Source organism: Alnus glutinosa, chromosome 4, assembly GCF_958979055.1.
Source record: "Alnus glutinosa chromosome 4, dhAlnGlut1.1, whole genome shotgun sequence".
In the NCBI taxonomy this organism is placed as follows: Eukaryota; Viridiplantae; Streptophyta; class Magnoliopsida; order Fagales; family Betulaceae; genus Alnus; species Alnus glutinosa.
The window spans coordinates 34,493,344-34,515,881 of NC_084889.1; the positions used below are offsets into that span (position 1 = coordinate 34,493,344).

General features: G+C 40.3%; 1 protein-coding gene across 1 annotated transcript in view; it reads right to left on the reverse strand.

Moving 5' to 3' along the window:
* LOC133866506 (dicer-like protein 4) overlaps positions 1-22,538 on the reverse strand; it is a 42,922-nt gene that overhangs the window by 8,484 nt on the left and 11,900 nt on the right. The window contains exons 4-10 of the mRNA XM_062303057.1: positions 22,313-22,453; positions 22,137-22,209; positions 20,796-20,860; positions 19,324-19,467; positions 19,108-19,236; positions 17,473-17,611; positions 17,115-17,211 (exon numbers count right to left, since the gene is read on the reverse strand). Of these exons, the coding sequence (XP_062159041.1) occupies positions 17,115-17,211; positions 17,473-17,611; positions 19,108-19,236; positions 19,324-19,467; positions 20,796-20,860; positions 22,137-22,209; positions 22,313-22,453 (788 nt within the window). The remainder of the gene's footprint in view (positions 1-17,114; positions 17,212-17,472; positions 17,612-19,107; positions 19,237-19,323; positions 19,468-20,795; positions 20,861-22,136; positions 22,210-22,312; positions 22,454-22,538) is intronic.

Genomic DNA, 22,538 nt, shown 5'->3' on the forward strand with positions numbered 1-22,538 from the left:
CTTACCATATGTGGGTCACCGATTCTGGTGCAAATGAGCAAATGACTGGTGTGTCTACTCATCTCTTTGATTACCATGTTATTACATCACCTCGTAGTGTTACCCTAGCCAATGACTCCTTACCCAAAGTTCACAACTCTGGAACTACTCATCTGTTTTACACATTCCTGATTTTCCTTTTAATTTGTTGTCTATTTGTAAAAGCACAAAGATCTTCGGTGTTCTGTGAGTTTTTACCATTCTCTTTGAATTTTTCAGGATCTCGAGACGACAAGGATGATTGGTATGGGGTATGAAATCGGTGGTCTCTACTATCTAGATTTGCTCCCCTCACACCTTCACATGCTCATCAGTCATTGCTATCTCCTTTTCAATGACACTATCGCCTTGGTCATCCGTCTCTTTCCACTTTGAATCGTCAAGTAGAGAGTCTTGGTTCCATATCACTTTTTTCATGTGAAACCTTGTTAAAAGTAGTAAACACCATCCTGGGTCTTTTCCATCTAGGTTGGTTGGTCGGGTTTCTAACCCTTTTGAGTTAGTCCACTCTGATGTATGAGGTCCATTTAGTGGAGTCCAATCAATTTCAGTATTTTGTTACGTTTGTTGATGACTTCTCTCGTATGACTTGGTTGTTTTTAATGAAATTTCATTTAGTTAATATCCATTTTTCACCTTTTTCGTAAAGATATTAAAACTCAATTTAATAAGAAAATTTGAGTATTACAGTCCAACAATACCAAAGAATATGTTTCTCATTCCTTCTCCTCTTAATTATTTGACAAAAGAATGGTGTTGTTGAGCACAAGAACCAGCACCTGCCTGATGTTGCCCAAGCTTTCTTGTTTCATATACATGTCCCCAAACGTTTTTGGAGTGATTCAGTCCTTACCGAATGCCATCTCATCAGCAAGATGCCGTCCACTCTCCTTGATGGAGCCTCTCCATCTTGTTTCCTTCCTCTCCGGTCTTCCCTTTGCCTCCTAGAGTTTTTGGATGAGTTTGTTATTGTTTTTTTTTTCATAAGTAATGTAATTTATAAAAAAGCGTAAGGCACCTCTAAGTACACAGGTAGTATATACAAGAGGCTCCAAACGAACAGAAGAAACCCAAATGATACAACAACAACAAAAATCCCCTGAGGCACTCAACGCTAAAAAGCATGAGTCTTGCTTTTCCCCCGCCTAGAGGATGCTCCCTTAGCATCATGGTTGATGGAGCATTCTAAGTTCAGAAGCTCCCTTCTACCCTTTATTTTCTGAGGGGTAACCTCTAAGGTAACATCGATCTCCTCACACAAATCCCCCATCAAAGCCCAGTCCAAACGGGTGGCAGAGGGAAATTACCCAAAGGGTAAAGAAAATCTTCGTCTTCCCAACCCCAGGAAACTCTATCCTCCTCCTCACTATCCACCAACTCTAAAGATGGACTGAATTCAATCGGCCACTTTTGGGACTAGACCAAGCCTGTCATTGCACCGAAAGAGAGGTGGAGCACCAAATGCCGACATTGTCTTGGCAATCAAGCTATCATCCACATTCAAAAATTTGTTCTCCCTCATCTTGCGGTTATAGCACTTCACGGGTTTAGAGGTCAGCAATGATGGGGACCCCAAATCAATAGCCCGAAGCCATGACACCCGGCGAATTCTCCGGCCCAGGAAGCCCTCTTGGAGTCAACGCAATATTCAAGTCTACACCAAAGACCCTAACCGTAGGAGCGGATGGAGGAGGGGCCATACCTGAAGCTTCCTTGCTCGGACCCATAGCAACCGGCAGGGACAAAGGGTTGAGAAAGCCACGCCACAGAAGACTCTTCATCGGTTTAGGGTTCCCTCCATCACTGTGTCGAGCCACTAAAGCGGAAGATACCGAAATCTGAGATTCTAGTGTTATCTAGATGAACGCCAAAGACGAGCTTGTCGTCTAGGAAACATTAGCGACACCAAAACTCGTCGGAGCAGGCCCAATAGAGACCCCTGCCGAAATCTCTAGGACCAAACTATGTTGGTGGCATGCACGCGCACGCAAATCACACACACACACACACACACACACACACACACAACATATATATATATATATGCATTATGAGGTAAGAGAGGCTATGTTCAACACTTAGCCTCGTCTTCCACAATTTTCTTCCCACGCAAACCCTACAACATCGTATGAGAGCCTTAACTACATCCTCTGACTGTGTCTTATTAGATCCATTACTCTCTACTTCTCCCTTTTGTTTCTTTTTTCTCTCTGTGTTTTGTGCTACTGTTCGTGGACTTTTGAGAATTGGGCTTTATGCCCGTGATTAGAGGCATTGCTCGATTGAAACTACTTTTGCAGCAAAGGTTTCATACAAAAGATTTGGGAAAACTAAGATATTTTCTGGGAATTGAAGTTGCTAGATCTCAAATAGGTATCAAATTATCTCAGAGAAAGTATGATCTTAGTTTGTTAGAAGATACAAGCCTTCCGGGTGCTCGTCCTGTTGACATTTCAATGGATCCTAATAAAAAATTACTAGAGGATGAAGGGGAATTACTTGAAGATCGTATTATCTTGCTATTACCAGGCTAGACATCTCTTATGCAGTTAGTGTTGTTAGTAAGTTCTTGGAGGCTCCTAGGGTTTCACAATGCGAAGTTGTTGCTTCACATATTGCGTCTAACCCAATTTTTCATGAAAGGACAAAGCATCTTGTGGTTGATTGTCATTTTATTCGAGATAAGATACTCAACGAAGATATATCTACACCATCTGTGGCGTTTGGAGATCAGTTAGATGTGGTGTGGACTCTTTCTAAGAGGAGAAATTTTGAAGTGAAGACTTTCTATAGAGCTTTAGTTTGTCACGAGGCGGCTTCTTTTCCGTGGAAGGGTATATGGCGTGTTAAAGTTCCAAAGCGGGTGGCGTTCTTTGTTTGGACTGCGGCTTTAGGAAAGATTTTAACTCATGACAATTTACGTAGGCGTGGTATTGTGGTGGTAGAGTGGTGTGTTATGTGTAAGAAGCATGGGGAATCCGTTGATCATCTTCTCCTTCATTGTGACGTGGCTCGGGTTGTTTGGAGTTCTTTTTATAGCTTGTTTGGGGTGGAGTGGGTTATGCCTAGTAGTGTCTTGGATTTATTGAGTGGGTGGGGTACTTTGTTGGGTCGTGGTACTGTTAACCGAATTTGGAAGCAGGTTCCTTTATGTGTTTTGTGGGGCCTGTGGCGTGAGAGAAATTCTAGGCTTTTTGAGGATGTGAAGGTTCCGGTGGGGGCTCTTTGTAGAAATGTGCTTCATATGTTATATCTTTGGGTGTCGGTGCATAGCCCGGGTAGTATGTCGTTTGCTGATTTTTTACTTTCTTGTTCGTTCATTTCCTCTAATTAGGGGCTCTTTTTGTATACTTCCTGTGTACTAGGGTTGCGCCCCTTTGCGCTTTTTAATGAATTTTTACTTATCAAAAAAAAAATGTTTACAAAATCCTTGTGTTAAAAGAGGTCAGAGTTTATTTGTTCAAAGCTAGGCCTATATGATATATATGCTTCAGCTTGAGGGGGAGTGTTAGAAGAGCTTCTTAGTGTTAAAAGAATATGTTGGTGAGAGGAATAAGTTACCGGGGTATTTTGGTCTTTGTATTGAATGTTACAATATATATTTATGTTAAAATATTAATTAAATGATTAAATTTACAGCTTCCTATAAGCTTAAGCTTTTAGGACAAGTGGTAATTTAACATGGTATTAGAGCAGAGGTCCCGAGTTCGAACCATGTCTCCTTCATTTACCTCTCATTTCAATTAAATATTCCATATGTTGGGCCTCACCTTTAAAAAGGAGTTTGAGCCCATACGTGAGGGAGAGTGTTAAAATATTGATTAAATAATTAAATTTACTTCTTCTTATAAGCTTAAGTTTTTAGGACAAGTAGTAATTTAACAATATATATATATAGGCATTATGAGGTGAGAGAGGCCACGTTCAACACAGCCTCCTCTTCCACCATTTTCTTCCCATGCAAACCCTACAACAATTACGTTCACAACCTTGGACCAGCTTTTGACAAACTTGAACCTCATTCCACCAAGTGTCTTTCTTGGTAATTCACAGACTTATAAGGGATATCGGTGCTATTCTCCAGTCTTGCAATGCTACCTTACTAGTGTTGATGTTATTTTTATTATGTCTCAGTCATATTTCTTTGGAGCTAGTTATCCTGAAGACTATCAGTTAGAGTTGTCTTCTTCATCTTCTACCCCTTTTCCAACTTTGAGTTCCCTACCTTCCTCTTCTACTGTTTACTTGCCTCTTCAGGCACCAACTCTGTTTTAGGTATATTCCAGACGTCCACACCCGCTAGCTCTAGTACCCCCCCCCCCCTGCGAAGCACCAAATACAAGTCACAGATCACATCAATTGGATCATTATTGGGGTTTTATTTAGTTGCACAGTTTTTATTATTATTATTTATTTTCAAATGGGTGTGTTGTTTTAGTTTCATTTGGACTTTATTTATTTTCATTTGGATTTTAGGTTATTTTACCGGCCCGTTAGCTCAAGTATCAATAGGGTTAGGGTTAGGGTTTAGCTATTAGCCTATTTAAACATATTTTTCTATTGTAATCGATAGCTTTTGATGAATAATATTATTAACATGGTTTTGTCATCTTCTCCCCTCTCCCGAGCTTCTTCTTCTCTTTCTCTGGCTTCTTTTTGTTGAAAATAACGGATCTTTCCATATTGGGTTTTTTTTTTATAAGTATCCATATTGGGTTTTTCCTGATTGGGTTTTATTCTCTGAATTTATTCTGATTATATTGCCTATTTTCTTTCCATATTAGTTCGTAGGGTTTCTCTATTTAAACAATGTAATCGCATGAGATTATGAGGTAATAAGAATAATTCTTCTTCCTCTACGTTTCAACATGGTATCAGAGCCACCCTAGGGTTTCGTTCGTCTCTGGGTGCTTGGGTTACACGTTCGTTTCCTAATTTTCTCTGCCGCAACATTGTTTTGCCGTGTCTTTTTTTTAGGATTGTGCAACTAGATGTGGCTCACCATAATCTAGGTCGCACAACCCACAGAAGGTATTAACGGCGGTTTCTGGGCTGGTCCTCCGACAGATGGCGGCGTTTTTTGGTGAACACCGATCCATCCCGAATACTACTTGGTGTGTTTGATGGACCAATTGCAAACAAGGTGGCCTTCCTTGTTCTGTTCGGCGAGTTCTGGTTCATCTTGAAGTGTTTTGAGGCCTACCGGCGGACGTGATCGGCGGCGCATGGAGCTCCGGCGACGGCGAGACGGTTCTGTCTCGGCTTGACTAAACGAGTCTCGGTTTGACTAAACGACACGTCGTTTATCACAAAACGACATGTCGTTCAGAAAGGGATCCAGGTTTGTCGTTCCACTGCTAAACGACCTGTAGTTTAGTTTTTGTGACAAAAAAAAAAAAAAAAAAAAAAAATATTTGCAGAATGAGTCATCTATTTTTATGGTTCAATTTCTAGTTCCATCTTTCCTTGTAATTTTCTTTTTGAGTCCACCGGTTGTGTTGGAGCGCTATAGTTGGTAAGATGTCTGATTCAAAAATGTCGGAGACAAATCAGACGAAAGGGGCAGTGAGTCAGGTGGTGACCTCCCTTGGTGAAAATCCAACTCTTCAAATCACAACTGTCAAATTGGATGGGCTCAATTATCTTGCTTGGTCACAATCAGCTCTTTTATCTATTAAGAGCAGAGGGAAGATGGGATACTTGAATGGCAGAATTCAAGAACCACAGCCCAATGATCCCGCTTATGATAAGTGGGAAGCAGAAAATTCCACAGTTATGTCATGGTTACTGCATTCAATGCAACCAGAAATCAGTCAGGGGTACTTATTTCTCCATACGGCCAAAGAAGTTTGGGATGCTGCTGCTCAAACATATTCCAAAGTGGGGAATGCTGCACTGAAGTATGACTTGAAGCGCCGGATCCATGGTCTCACGCAAGGTGATTCTCTAGTAGCCACTTATTTTCATAAACTCCGCAGTTTGTGGCAGGAGTTAGATCATTATCAGAATTTGCAGCCTATGTGCGCTGTTGATGCCGCTCAAATTAAGAAGATGATTGAAGAAGAACGCATTTATGAGTTCTTGGGTGGACTAAATTCAGAGTATGATCCTGTGCGGGTTCAGATTTTTGGGAAGGAGCCACTTCCATCACTACAAGAGGTGTTTTCTTACATTCAAAATGAAGAGAGTCGTCGTAGCACTATGCTCCATTCCGGTTCACAGTCCCAATCCGCTCTTGTGGGTGCCACTCAACGCACTACGAGCAACAGTTCCAGATTTCGAGATAGGGACAGAACAGCAGATGCGACCTCAGATGACAAAGACAAATTATTCTGTGATCACTGTAATAGGTCACAACATACTCGGGAGACTTGTTGGAGGCTTCAGGCCATCCTACCCGAGGTCGTGGGGGTCGCACAGGTGGAGGATTTAGACCTCGAGCCCATCATACTTCTACAGTTGAGACGACCACTCCCACACTTGATACGTCTTCCTCTACTACAGATATAGGGGGCCTGAGTAAGGACGAGGTAGAAGCACTCCGTCGACTTATGTCTCGATTGGACACACCTGCTACTGCAGCATCATCCTCCGCTCTTACAGGTAATTTGGCCATTGCTCTGAATACATCTGCTACTCCACCTGATGATCCGTGGGTCATTGATTCTGGTGCCTCTGATCATATGACTGGTATGTCCCCTTTATTTTCGTCATATAATCCTTGTTCAGGCAAAGACAAAGTTAGAATAGCTGACGGTTCTCTGTCGTCAGTATCAGGTAAAGGATCTATTTCTGTGACCCTTTCTATGACCTTGGCATCTGTTCTTCATGTCCCTAACCTTGCTGCTAATCTTTTATCCATTGCTCGTATTACCATTGAGCTAAATTGTCGTGTAATCTTTTACTCTTACTATTGCTTCTTTCAGGACCTAGCCACGGGGAGGATGATTGGCAGTGGTAGCTTGAAGGATGGCTTGTACTATCTGGACTCTCAGCCCGACACACATGGTCGGCTCATACAGGCTTATCATACAGTTCGGGCGGATGACTTGGCAGGTAGAATCTGGCTCTAGCATCAACGTTTAGGGCATCCTTCTTTTTTAATTTTGCAACGCATGTTTCCAACGTTATTTTTACATAATAATGTTTCTAAGTTTCAATGTGAAACTTGTGAACTTTCAAAACACCATCGTGTGTCTTTTTCTCCTAGTATCAATAAAAGTGATGCACCTTTTGTTCTTGTTCATACTGATGTGTGGGGTCCTTCACGAGTGGTTTCTTTATCTGGTTATCGATGGTTTGTATCTTTTATTGATGATTTTTCCCGAACCACATGGGTCTACTTGTTAAAGGACAAAAGTGATGTATTCTCTGTGTTTCAGATATTTTATAAGATGGTTCAGACTCAATTCAATGCCACGATTAAAATTGTTCGCTCTGACAATGGGGGCGAATATATGTCTAGTAATCTTGAGGCTTTTTTTCGCGACCACGGCATTATCCATCAAACTACGTGTTGATACTCCACAGCAAAATGGTGTCGCTGAACGGAAAAATCGGCATCTGTTAGAGGTAACTCGTTCCCTTATGCTTGACACGCATGTTCCCAAATCTTATTGGGGGGATGCCGTACTTACTGCTACATATCTCATCAATAGGATGCCTTCTCGGGTTCTAGATTTTCCAACACCCCTCGAGGTGTTGTCCCCACCTCACTCTACTACAAAAGGTGTTTCTCCAAAAGTTTTTGGGTGTGTTTGCTTTGTCCATATTCATGGCCCTACTAGGAGTAAGTTAGACCTTCGATCCCTCAAATGTGTCTTTGTTGGCTACTCTCCCACTCAAAAGGGATACAAATGTTATCACCCTCCATCCAGAAAATACTTTGTCTCTATGGATGTCACTTTCTTTGAGCAACAATCCTACTTCTCATCCACCCCTACTCCTCTTCAGGGGGAGAGTCAGATTGAAGAGGATGAGGAGGATTTTTTGAGTCCGTTACCTGTCCCTACTCCTATACCAGAGCCAGAGGTTACTAATGAGTCTCCAACTAAACCTACTGATCAGCCATGTGCACCACCTGTGGAAGAGTTGAGAGTTTACTCCAGGCGCCAGAAAGCTAAGACCATTCCTGATGCTACATGCCAAACATCTGATTCGGGCTCAGGTACTACTTCTTCAGGTACTACTCCATCTACTGTTGATATGAATTCTGTAATACCTGTTGTTAATGATACAAGTCTGCCCATTGCACAACGCAAAGGAGTTAGGTCATGTACACACCATCCATTGTCTGATTTCGTTTCTTATCAACATCTCTCTTCACCATATCGTTCCTTTGTTTCCAAATTGTCTTCTGTGTCTGTTCCTAGAAATCTACAGGAGGCACTTAATGATCCAAAATGGAGGACAGCGATGCATGAAGAGATGAAAGCTCTTCACAAGAACAAGACGTGAGATTTGGTCAAATTACCTAATGGAAAAAAGGTTGTTGGCTGCAAGTGGGTGTTCACTATCAAGCATAAGGCCGATGGTTCTGTGGAACGATACAAAGCCAGACTTGTTGCAAAAGGCTTTACCCAGACCTATGAGATTGATTATGAGGAAACATTTGCACCTGTAGCAAAGATGAACTCAATTAGGGTTCTATTATCTATAGCTGCAAACTTAACTTGGCCTCTACATCAATTTGATGTAAAGAATGCATTTCTTCATGGAGACCTCGAAGAAGTTTATATGGAAATTCCCCCTGTATTGGAAGATTCATCCTTAGCAGGAAAAGTGTGCAAACTAAAGAAGACTTTGTATGGCTTGAAACAATCTCCAAGAGCATGGTTTGAGCGGTTTTCCCGGGCTATGCAGAGATTTGGTTACAAGCAGAGTCAGGTTGATCATACACTTTTCATCAAGCATTCCTCTCAAGGAAAGGTAACAGCTTTAATTGTGTATGTTGATGATATTGTCTTGACAGGCAATGATGATGGGGAGATGCAGAACTTAAAACATCGCCTTGCAAATGAGTTTGAAATAAAAGACTTGGGGGCTCTGAAGTACTTTCTGGGCATTGAGGTAGCAAGGTCAAAGCATGGTATATTTATCTCCCAACGAAAATACATACTTGATCTTCTTAAAGAAACAGGAATGCTTGGGTGTAAAGTTACTGACAATCCAGTAGAGGTAAATGTTAAACTGGGAGAATGTCGTGAAAGCCCCTTGGTGGATAAGGGTAGATATCAGCGATTGGTTGGGCGATTGATTTATCTATCCCATACCCGTCCACACATTGCATATGTTGTTAGTGTGGTGAGTCAATTCATGCATTCTCCGCGAGAGCCTCACATGGAAGCTGTTTATCGGATTCTTCGCTACTTAAAATCCTCACCGGGTAAGGGACTGTTGTTTTCTTAACATAATCATTTGAAAATAGAAGCCTATACAGATGCAGATTGGGCTGGCTCGATTACAGATTGAAGGTCTACATCAGGTTATTGCACATTTGTGGGAGGTAATTTGGTTACATGGCAGAGCAAGAAACAGTCCGTAGTTGCTAGATCTAGTGCAAAGGCAAAATTTAGAGCTATGGCTCAAGGAGTGTATGAAATATTATAGTTGAAAATACTCTTGACAGAGCTTGGGTTTGACTTCAAGGACTCAATGCGACTGTATTGTGACAATAAGGCAGCCATCAGTATTGCTCATAATCCAGTCCAACATGACCGAACCAAACATGTTGAGATTGATAGACACTTCATTAAAGAAAAACTCAGAGAAGGTATCATCTGCACACCAAATGTGAAGACTGGAGAACAATTGGCGGAGATGTTGACAAAGGGTGTTTCTAGTGGTACTCTTCATTCAACCTTATTCAAGCTGGGCATGCGAGACATCTATGCCTCAACTTGAGGGGGAGTGTTGAAAATAACGGATCTTTCCATATTGGGTTTTTCCCGATTGGGTTTTATTCTCTGAATTTATTCTGATTATATTGCCTATTTTCTTTCCATATTAGTTCGTAGGGTTTCTCTATTTAAACAATGTAATCGCATGAGATTATGAGGTAATAAGAATAATTCTTCTTCCTCTACGTTTCAACACTTTTCTCCTCTCTCTTGGCTTCCCCCTCTCTTCTTTGTCTCTTTCTTCAAGCTTTCTTCTCAAAGTATTTTGTCATGCATCAACTTTGGGGTCAAAGACTAAGTTTTGATTGTTTCCTATAACAATCATGATCCACAATCCCTAGTCAGGCCAAACTTCTATCACGTAAACACCCCAAAAGAAACTCACCTGCCACCACCAGCAAATAAGCCACCCCAACCGGCCACCACAGCCATTCCAAAAAAAAAAAAAAAAATCAAGAGAAACCCAAATAGAAATCGTTGTTGCTGCCACCCAAGACCCCAAAACCACCACTGTGCCACCACATTACCCATCATAATGCCTTGCACCATCGAGCAACCAGCAACCCAGAGGCGCTGCCACCTACTAGTCGTTTCAACCTCCAGCCCACCACCAGATAGCGCCATGAAGACCCCAAAACCAACACCCCGCCCCTGACGGCCTCTCTCCGTCAGTCCACCACTCAGAAGGCACCGTCCCAGCCACACCTCACAACTACCACCTTCTCTCTCGCTTGCACCACGTCACTTGTGCTTTGTGTCTGTTGTGTGTAGAGTTTTTGGAAGAGAGTTTTTTTCTAAGACCGAGAAAGATAATAGAACGAACAAAAGCAAGCCTTTTGTTTTGTTCCTTTATCACGTAGCTGAGGAAGAATAAAGAAACAAAGAGAAAGGAAGTCTTGTTTGTGGTCAATGGGTCTGTTAAATCACCACTTATCCCAAAAGCTTAAACTTATAGGAAGAAATAAATTTAATCACTTAATCAATACTTTAACATCCCCCTTCACGTGCGGGCTCAAACTCCCTTTTAATAGATGAGACCCAACACGTGAAATATTTAATTGAAATGGGAGGTAAATGAAAGAGACAGGATTCGAACTCAAGACTTCTACTCTGATATCGTGTTAAATCACCACTTATCCCAAAAGCTTAAGCTTATAGGAAGAAGTAAATTTAATCACTTAATCAATACTTTAACAGGATCAACTACTCTGAAGGGAATGTAGGGGGCAACACTTGGGTTCACCACCACTTGTGCATCCTTGGTGGATGGCTTTTAACTAAAGCCCAAGGTGCAATACAATGAATCCAAATTGGGGATAGGCAGCAGTAGACTCGCCCAAAATGGTGAGTGCAGTAGACGTCTGAAAAGGTGCCCATTTCGCCTATACAATATATCGAGACCAGGAGCTCTCTTCAGATAACGAACTACTCTGGAGGGAATATAGGGGGCTGTTAAAGTATTGATTAAGTGATTAAATTTACTTCTTCCTATAAGCTTAAGCTTTTAAGATAAGTGATGATTTAACACTGATGGCAGGGTGAGGTACCTTCCTTAAGCTCCGATACCATGTTAAATCACTTAATCAATACTTTAACAGGGGCAGCACTTGGGTTTACCACCACTTGGGGATAGGTAGCAGTAGACTCACCCAAAAGGCTGAAGTTTGCTGATTTATTTTACTTAGTATATTACGCTTGCCATTAAAATTACACAAATATTTTTCTGTGCTTGGTGTATGGCCTTAGATAAATCAGTTGCCTTAAATAATTTGTGCAAAACCTTTAGTCGGCATCCCACCTGTCATAGACCCCATCCAAATTGAAGCTTTTTGCCAAAGTCTGCTAGCTCCTTTAAAAAGCATGCAAAAACAAATGGAAGACTTCAACAACCAAATTGAAGACCATAGTAATTGGTTTCGGAGTTAAAATGAGTGAGGTCAGTGAAAAAGTGGTATTGAAATACCCACAATGGGTATGGTAAAATGTGTATCTGAAAAGCCTAACGAGAGTCCAGTGGATTCTCAAAAGGAGTTATCATGTGTGTCTAAACAGCCTAAAGATAGTCTTGTGGATTCTCAAGAGGATTCATTAGAATAGGAAAGTTTCAGGAAAGTTTCTGATATTCCCAACCCACCGTGTGATCTTGTCAATAGGTCTACAAGCGTTGTTCCATTGGAAGTGTCATGTCCTAGACCTAGGAAACCATTGGACATATTCCGATGTCGATGTCAATGTCTGCTAGAGTTCCTATGGCAACCAACACAATTGCACAACAAGGTCAACCAACACAAACCACACCATTAGCTCTGATCCTTTGGAAGAACCTCCCCCTTTTCCCAACACCTATCCTAGGCATGACCCTACACAACAACCTCTCTCACCAGCACATCAAGAAAATATTGATGTCTTTTTATATGAGCAAGTTGTTTTTGCCAGGGATGGAGGAGTGCACTATTTCCTAGTCCATTGGAAGCGCTGACCAGATTCAGACCATACATGGATCCCCACTGGCGTGTTGCAGCAGGCGATTATGATTTTAGCATACTACCAAGTTTACCAAACTCGATGGGGTCGAGTTCTTCCCACCCCGGCAGAATGATGCGGAGCACCAAATACGAGCCACAGATCACATGAGCTGGATTATTATTGGGCTTCATTGGGCTTTTTATTCTTGCTGTTTTTTTTATTATTTATTTTCAGATTGTTGTATTAGTTTCATTTGGACTTTATTTATTTTCATTTGGATTTTACGTTATTTTAGTGGGCCGTTAGCCCAAGTATCACTATGGTTAGGGTTAGGATTTAGTTATTAGCCTATTTAAACAGATTTTTCTATTGTAATGGACAGCTTTTGATGAATAATAATATTTACATGGTTTTGTCATCTTTTCCCCTTTGATTTTTTGTCTCTCTTCTCCCCTCTCCCGAGCTTCTTCTTCCCTTTCTCTGGCTTCTTTTCTCCTCTCTCTCAGCTTCTCCCTCTCTTCTAGTCTCTTTCTTCTCAAAGCATTTTGTCCTGCATCACCCTCTCATCCTCCCAGCTTACAGATCCTGCATCCTCACCTGACTTTGATTCTCTTCCCATTGCTCTCCGGAAAGGTACTCGCTCCTATGTGACCAAGCATCCCATTGGTAACTTTGTTTCCTATCAATCTTTATCTGCTTCCTTTTCTTGTTTTATCTCCATGCTTTCCAGCGTTTCCAGTCCGAAGACTGTTCAGGATGCACTCTATAACTCGGGTTGGCGAAAGGCTATAGAATTACAAATGCAAGCCATACATCAAAATAAGACTTGGGAGCTTGTTCCTCTACCCTCTGGAAAGCACAATGTTGGTTGCAAATGGGTATATAATATCAAATATCACCTTTATGGATATGTTGATCGCCTTAAGGCTCGACTGGTTGCTAAGGGCTACACTCAGGTGTATGGTGTTAACTATGATGAGACATTCTCTCCTGTGGCAAAGATCTCTAATGTTCACGTGTTAGTGTCTCTTGCTGCTAATCCTGATTGGCTTATTTATCAATTGGATGTAAAAAAAAAAAAAAAAAGAAAAAAAAAAAAGAAAAAGAAAAAGAAAAGCCTTTCTTCATGGTGATCTACTTGAGGAGGTTTATGGAGCAACCATCTCGGTTTGTTGCTCAGGGGGAGTATTGGGGCAGTGTCTACAAATTGAATAAAGCATTCTATAGTCTCGAGCAATCACCAAGAGCATGGTTTGAAAAGTTTTCTGAAGTAGTAATGGATTTTGGTCTCCATCGGTGCCAGACAAATCACTCGGTCTTTCACTTACATATTGTTGTTGGGTATATCATATTGGTTGTCTATGTAGATGACATTGTGATTACTGGAAGTGACTCTGGCAGAATCATCAGACTGAAACAGCTTTTTCCAGCAGCGCTTTCACACCAAAGATCTAGGTAAACTTTGGTACTTCTAGGGAATTGAGGTTGCAAGGTCAAAGATAGGCATCAACTTATCTCAAAAGAAGTATACATTTGGCATCCTTGAGGAGATTGGATTGTTAGGTGCTCAACCTGTTGATACTCATGGATCTGAATCATAAGCTTGTGAGACATGGAGAGTTATTCCCAGATCCTAGCAGATATCATCGATTAGTTGGGAAACTCAATTATCTCACCATCACAAGGCTAGATATCTTATATGCAGCTAGTGTAGTGAGTCAATTCTTAGCGGCTCTGAGACTCCCACATTGGGACACTATTATTCGTATTTGCTCGATTTCTTAATAGAGAACCAGGACAAGGCATATTGTTTAGAAAAAAATTGTCATCTCAGGGTGGAGGGCTTCACTAATGCAGACTATGCAGGGTCACCTTCAAGTAGAAGGTCCACTATGAGATATTGTACCATTTTGGGGGGAAATCTCGTAACAGGGAAGAGTAAAAAACATAATGTAATTGCACGATCAAGTGCAGAAGCAGAGTATAGAGCTATGGCTCATAACGCTAGTGAGCTGACTTCATTACGACATTTTCTTTAGGAGATAGGCTTCCTGGCACCTATTACTATTCCATTGTTTTGGGATAATCAAGTTGCTCTATATATTGCCTTCAACCCTGTGTTCCACGAGAGGACCAAGCACATTAAAGTAGATTGTCATTTTGTTCGAAACAAGATATTGAGTGGAGACATAGCCACACCATTTGTAAAGTCTGAGAACCAACTTGTTGATATTTTCACAAAGTCATTATGTACAAATCGGTTAGTCAATTTGTTCCAAGCTAGGCTAATATGAAAAATATGCTCCAAATTGAGGGGGGAGTGTTAGAATGCTAGAAGCTAATATTTGCGCACTTCTAGAAGGAACTGCTGCCCCTACCAGCTGGCCCTAGCACCTGTCATTCTAAGAATATTTTTTTTTTTGATAAGTAATTGTAATTTTATTAAAAACAGCGTAAGGCGCCCCTAGTACACACGGAGTATACAAAAAGCAACAGCCTCACAACCGACCCGACAAGGAACAAACCACAAAAACCACCCAACCCTAATCCCCTAATCCCCTAAGCCCCTAAATCTCACAATCTTCAATCAAATCCCATCGCCTATGTTCCTCATCAAGGGCAGAGAGGAAAGCCAAAGATCTATCCCCCTTATCCCCGAAATACATAGAGCATGCCATAGACAACTCCATAGTAGTTAAAGGCTGGAGTTGTTTTCCTTGACCCATCACCGGCTTTGTCTTCCTTCCTTGACATTTGTCCTGAATTAACGGCTTGGAGGTGGGATCATCCAGGGAGGAGGGAGGAAGAATCCTCCCTACCGGCGAGCCCATCTCAATGGAAACAAGTGGACCCACGGCAGAATTCTCTGACCCACTCCCTAAGTCCTCAAGAACAGAATATTTCCGACCAGCCTCTGAGGAAGCCAAAGAAGAAACCGGGAGAGGAAAATGAGAAGATTCGGTGACAAGAACGGGATCCGGCACCGAAACCAAGTCCGACCCCATGTTCGAACCCTGACAAATCCTCCGACCGGCATTCCTACGCCTAGAGGGATATTTCGCGTCACCGTAGTTGATGGAACTCTGCAAATTAAGAAGTTCCCTTTTTCCTTTAGACTTCTGGCGCGCAAAAACCTGGAACTCCTCTTCCAAGGCGTCCCGAACAGCCAAAGCCCCCTCCCCAAAATCCCCATCCAACGCCCAATCTAAAGGCAAAACTTCCGAATAATCATCTTCATCCTCCCCCCATACTCCAATCTCCCCATTATGATCTACGCCAACTGGCCAATTCCGAGTTTGGGAGCAACCACTCGCAGGAGTATAAGGAACTACCACCCCATCATAGTTAACCTCCTGAGGCACCACCGTTGAGACTGAAATCGGGGGAAGATTAAGAAACCCCTTCCTAAAAAGGCCCTGACTCACTGACGTCGTTGCCTTCTTTATAGCAGGATTTATAACCGCCTTCTCCGCAGTCGGCACTAGACCTGAGGCCCTCTTATCAACGAAACCGACTGACATCTTCATAGCTTGCAAAGAGTCAGAAAGAAGCCCCTCATCCCACTTTAAAGAATGCCTTTCCCTCAATATTTTCGCCCTTCTGTAGTAGCACCGGAATGGCTTAGAGGCCATCACGGGGAGGGGAGAACGCAGCTTCTCTCCTAAAAGAGTTGCACCAGCGAGAGACGGAGCGGCAAAAGAGTGATTAGGAAACTGAATCTTCCCCAATGGCCTAGACTTGAATGAATTAGAAGTAGAACCCACCGGAAAACCCCACTCCGGCGCCGGAGCAGGAGGGAAACCGAACCAAATAGTGGCTGGAAACACCCTCGAACTAGAAACCTCCGAATGCACCTGGGATCTGCTCGTCTCACCCCCGAAAATAGTCACCGATCTAGAATCTGTCCCTGTAACAGTCGCCGATAAGGACTCCGGCCTAGGATCAGCCGAAGACGCAAGACTCACGCCCACTTTCTCTCCCACCGTTGACACCTCCACACCCCCAGGAAGATTCCGATACAGATCCAACCCAGAGGACTTCTCTGTTGACGTCTCCGGCGAAGTTGTCGGCGAGCAGGAAACAATAGGTTTCCGCTTGATACGGGTCACTCGAAAACCCACATGTTTTCGAAAATTCCCTGACCCGGTAAAACGGCTCAGAACTCTCCCCACAGCCCGGCCCAAAGCCAAATGAAAACCGGACCCCAACTTTCGCCACGTCCGCGTATTTTAATCACATATTTTTTCAATTTTCTTCAATTTTTTCAAGGAGCCATATTTGTCAAGAAAGCCATATTTTAAATCAAACACCATTCCTTCCATAGTTAATGATGGTTTATTTTTTCTCTGTAGATGGGATTGCATTCAATTTGTCCTTTGTGGAGATCTTAAAGGAGCCATATTTTTCAAGAAAGCTTTTACGCCTTATTGGAATTCTTTCATCCTTCAGGTTGGTATTGAAGTGTTCATTACTGCCTTTTATGACAAATGTCCCTTGATTATCAGATTGAAAACCGGACCCCCGATAATTCTACCAAATGATTGTAAAGTTTTCCAATATATGTGGAATAAATTGAGGGCTGTTGTAGTAAGAAAACAGCCCTTCTTTATTTACAATTCTCTTCAATTTTTTTTCTTCCATCACATATTTTAATCTGATAATCAAGGGACATTTGTCATAAAAGGCAGTAATGAACACTTCAATACCAACCTGAAGGATGAAAGAATTCCAATAAGGCGTAAAAGCTTTCTTGAAAAATATGGCTCCTTTAAGATCTCCACACAGGACAAATTGAATGCAATCCCATCTACAGAGAAAAAATAAACCATCATTAACTATGGAAGGAATGGTGTTTGATTTAAACCCCATTTTTATTTCGAATATTTAATGGGCCAGTAAAAGATTATAGATCGAACAATTAAATTCCCATTAACAGACACTGTTTATAACAGAATTAAATCACACAACATGACTGATACAGTAAGTTATGTTGTTTGAATAGAGACAATGCCAGGATGAGATGACATTACAGGCTGCAACCAAAAAAAATCTAAGCACATTATAATACCTGTCTTACAATCAGAAGCAAAGACTTCAGCAGCCAGAGCTAGATATCTATCACATACAGAGTCACCACTGAAATTTCCTTCCACCTCTATTAATACATTTCGCTCAGAGTGGTCACCACTTAAAAGAATTTGACTAGCCTGGAAAATGGGGAAACAAAAAAAGATAGAAAAGGTAAATTATAGCATTCCAACAACCTCAAATTGAAGAACACAAAATGACAGCAACTGGCATTGAGATAACACAAACAATACAGATGAGACTAGAACATTAAGAATTATCCCTACTTCTGCTTCCACACCAACTTTAAGAAGTTAACTCACCCTAGCAAAACAATGGAAGGGTTTCTATAGACCCATATGGGTATATTAATAAAGCACTAAAATATACAATATAAGAAAAAAAATGCCTATATGGAAGGGAACACCTAATACATATATCATGTTAGTCTATCTGATCAATGGTCTCGTGTGGAATGGACAAGATGAATGGTGCAAAACTACATGAGTAAAGGCAACTCTCATCTTCAATTACAACCCAAATTAGCCAGGGAATGCACTGCTTCATCACAATCCCGGTTCACCCCTTCCCCCAAACCCCGTCTGGAAAAAAAAAATGTGGGTCAAGACAGCCAATAAAGACCTTTCCTAAAAGTACCTTAATATGCAGCAGTCCAAAAAGATACAGTACAAAGTGTAATTGCCTTGATATCCACGAAAACACACAAATAAAGTATTTCAAGGGTATGAAAACAAATATAATTTAACTTACCAAAAAAGCATGCAAAGTCAATAATATGCTCCAACATTACTCCACAGCTTCATCCCGAGGACTTACCACACCCATCCACATTAATATCTCATAATAAGCAACATGTTTCACCAGCGTCATCTAATAAACTTCATAGTATTTCATTATAGCATTTTAAGCTAGAACTTTCAAATTAGTTTTATTTTCATAACATCCAAATCTAATAAAATTCCACTGCAATAGTTTCTCTAAAACTAAATCACAGATTCTTATTATAATTACATTGTTATGTGGCAGCCCAGAGAAAAGAACCACCTGAGAAACGGATCACTCCATAATCGACAGCATGTTGAAACACTCTAGCTCAAAACATTAGAGAGCGAAAAATTTGCACTTACATTTGATGGGGAAAGGACAGGTTCACCACAATTTACCATTCTCAATCTCTATTATGCATTATTAGTCATTCACAAATGTCTATATCGGTCTAGAGAATATATCATTTTCAAATTTTCAAATCAAAATTAAAAGGAAACCAGAACCACTCCAACATGACCCCCTCCCCCTCCCAACCTTTTTCTATATATAACAGTAATCTCAAAAAAACCTTCCGACCATCTCATCACTCTCTATGATCTCTCCTACACACCTATTCATCCTCTTTCTACATTCTTGAACTCTGCTAAGATGCAGATTTTTGTTTTTCAGAAAAGTTCGAGATATTTGCATGGGTTTCTTCTAGATATAATTGCATAAAAATGATATGAAATAAGCAGAAAGGAACCCTTCAAGTTTTACTAACACACACACACACACATACAAAAAAAAAAAATAAATAAATAATTTGAAGAACCAAGAATAATGGTTGAATGCTACAAGAGCTTACTTTTAATGCTCCCCAAAGGCCAAGGTTTTCCAAACAGAATAGTATGTTATCATGCATTCTCCTTAGTAGTTTCTTTAAGTTCCGTAGACTTTGATGATCATCCGTCTTCTTATTTAGTGTTGATATGCACTGCTCTTATCAGGGGGAGATAGCAACAAGTGAAACTTAGTTGAAGGAAAACAAGTTATGACTAAAATATATGTCACAACAAAATACCTGGCGTTTCAGCTCTTCAAGTTTACTACAGTATGTCACATAGGAGCTAGATGTGCCATTTATAGTGGGGTCATAATAATATACTCTAACTGCAGGAGATGCCACAAAATTATCCAATTCTTCCTTTTTTCCAACAGAATAAACCTAAAAGATTAGGGAAAAAATGAAGTGAATACTTTGATCAGACAGATTTTGCAGCATCAAATCCAAATGCTAAATTTAGTTTAAAGTTTGGTGCATACGTGTAAAATCTTTGTCCCACATTGAGAAGATAAGAAATAGCCCAAATAAAGTGTGGTTTATAAAACGATGGTCATGAGTATTAAGTCTCACATAAATTAATTATTAAGTGAAACTAGGCTTTATGAGGGATTCTAGGAAAACTCAAAAATGATTAGTTCTTTTGGAGTGATAGCGCAGATGTGGATAGCGTTTTTTCCTGGGTCGCTACAAATGGTATCAGAGTTATCTAGTAACGCCATGTAGATACTGGAGCACTACATGATGTCGCCCTGACGAGGATGTCAAGGGTTTAACGGAGAGAGTTTGTAGCACCCATGTCTTACATTCAGAAGATAAGGAGTAGCACACATAGAGTAGGTGGTTTATAAAAAGATGGTCATAAGTGCTAAGTCTCATATTGCTTGGTTACTAGGTGAAACTAGATTTTATCAGGGATTCTAAGAAAATTCCAAATTGACTAGTCTTTTTAGGATGATAGTGCAGATGTGACTACCGTTTTTCCCTGGATCAATACACACATAAAATTTTTGGAGTCAAATTTGAGTGCATGTCAAGCAGTATTTAGGGTCAAACATAAACACAACTAAGAACAACCTTGTGAGCTCTCCATAAGTTTATCATAGTTTGCATTTTGTAAAGCCTTGGTCAGACCAAGTAGTTTGGCCCAAGTAAACAGCACCCATAGGCCATGAAGAGCATCAGTGTAAATAAACTAGAATACAACACCTAAAAACATAGAATCAATGAGGCTTATGTAAGGGATACAAAAAGAGCTCTTAGTCAAGATCAGGACATCCCACCATGGCTAGGACCATAACAATGGTTTTTTATATTAACAGAATGAGGACAAATTCATAGGTGCAACAGCTCTTTGTAAGGTACATAGACCATTCTAGGTGCCCAAGCTCATCTTGTGAAATTTATAAGTAACCTTAAGTAATCTAGTTAACAATGTTATCTTTTTTGATAAGTAAAGATAACATTCTCTCTAGATGGTTTATAGAGAATGTTATCTAAGCCATGATTAATGTAGAAAGAAAGCGAAGAATTGCATCAACCAACTTCAATTTTTTTTTTTTTTTTGAGAAATAATTCATTTCATTGAAAAAAGTTGAGGGGCGCGACTCTAGTACACAAGATGTATACAAAGAGAGTCCCCCATAAAGGCTAAAAGAAGAACAAAAATCCACAAAATATCGTAGCTCAAATTAATAGTCTCAGCATCCCACCTTTGCATCAAGTAATTTTTCAAGACTATTAATGACTTTTGGTAAATTTGCATGATCGGAAGCACCTGAAAAGAGTAACAAAAATATGTGAAAATTAAGGTATTATGAAACGAGACATAAGTTATTGACATTCTAGACATCAACTACACAAAGAGAACAGTGTGTCAAGAATTATCATTAGTCAGCAAGGCAAGGATTCGTAATATAGGCCATATCACAAAGGAATTGAGATTATAAAGTACCTGCTCATTGCACATGCCAAGTTAAATCTCTCATTAGAAATTCTTAACAAACTTTACTAGGCCAACTTTTTCTTTTTTCTATTTTCTCCTTTTGGACTTAGGGTAACAATGACCTACACAGCTAGGGGAGTACTCCCACTACCCCCACCCCGCTCTCAACTCCCACAGCCCTACCCCCTTCAAATCCCAATAAAAGCATAATCATTCTCAGGTTTGTTGAAAAATCCGCTCTAGACTTTACTAGTAGTCTAATTCACACTTTCGACCTAAAATGATGTTTACTTGGTTCATTTATTTTTACCATTCTAGGTGTAGGAAAGGCAAGGCCCACATATTGTAGAGTTGTATGCCTTGGGGGTTTGTGGGTGGGCACATTGCTGGGTTCTTTTGTGGGTTGCTTTTTGGCTGTTATTTTGGATTCTAAGTTTTAGCTTTTAGGGTTTTTGTTGGGTTTTCGCGGGTCAGCTTTGGCTCTCCTATTATACTCAGTGTACTTAGGGGCGCCTTACGCTTTTTTCAATAAACTTTTGCTAAATAAGCTTATCAAAAAATACTATAAACGTTTAAGAACTTGATAAACTTATATATATATATATATATATATATATATATATATATATATATATATATAACTTGATAAACTATAAGACTATGGAGAGTCACCTAATTAGGTCAGTGCTATTATTTCTCAAAATTACTTCTGTGACATCATATTAGCAGACATAGAGACATAAATCCAAATTACTAATAAAAAGCATATGAATACTAGTAAATTTTATTTGAGAGAATTTCAAAATTACAAATTCAAGAAATCTTAAATATCTTGTGCATTATCATCCAAGAGGAGAGTAGCACCTAAGTTATTGTTGCATATATCTAATAACACACCAACCCAATAGGATGTAAGCATGCTAGAAACTATCCATCACTGACACTCTTCCGCAGCTCATTTTATTTAAACTTCTACAAGTCAAATCCCATGTATCAGTGACACATACCACATAAATTGTAAATTGAAATTATGAAATAGCCGGTACATTCAGACAACTCGTCAAGGTTAGAGCTCAGAATTTTAAACAAAAACATAAGATTACATTACCTCTTCCTACAACTGGAGATGCAGTCATGCCAAATATACGGGGAAATTTTCCAACATCAGTTTTGTAGAAGAGCTACAAAATGATGAAGATAATACATGTAAAATTAATGACAGGAAAGAAGCATTCGGAAAAAGTGAGGCATGTTAGTTGCAAGTGTGAAAAACAGCCCCTTTACTTTCATGATTTCTGCATAAGGATGGTTGCTTTGTACTTGAGCATGATGACACTCGTCAAATATCAGGAGCGCAATGAACTCCATCTTGATAAAGCAGTGATATAAGTTGTGAAGAAGTATTTGAGGCGTCATAACAAGAATCTGCACAAAACAAATAGCACAAACAGAAACATTTCAAGAATTAGAGCAGTAACTTCTATTGGCAGAAAGAGATATAATTTGGTTT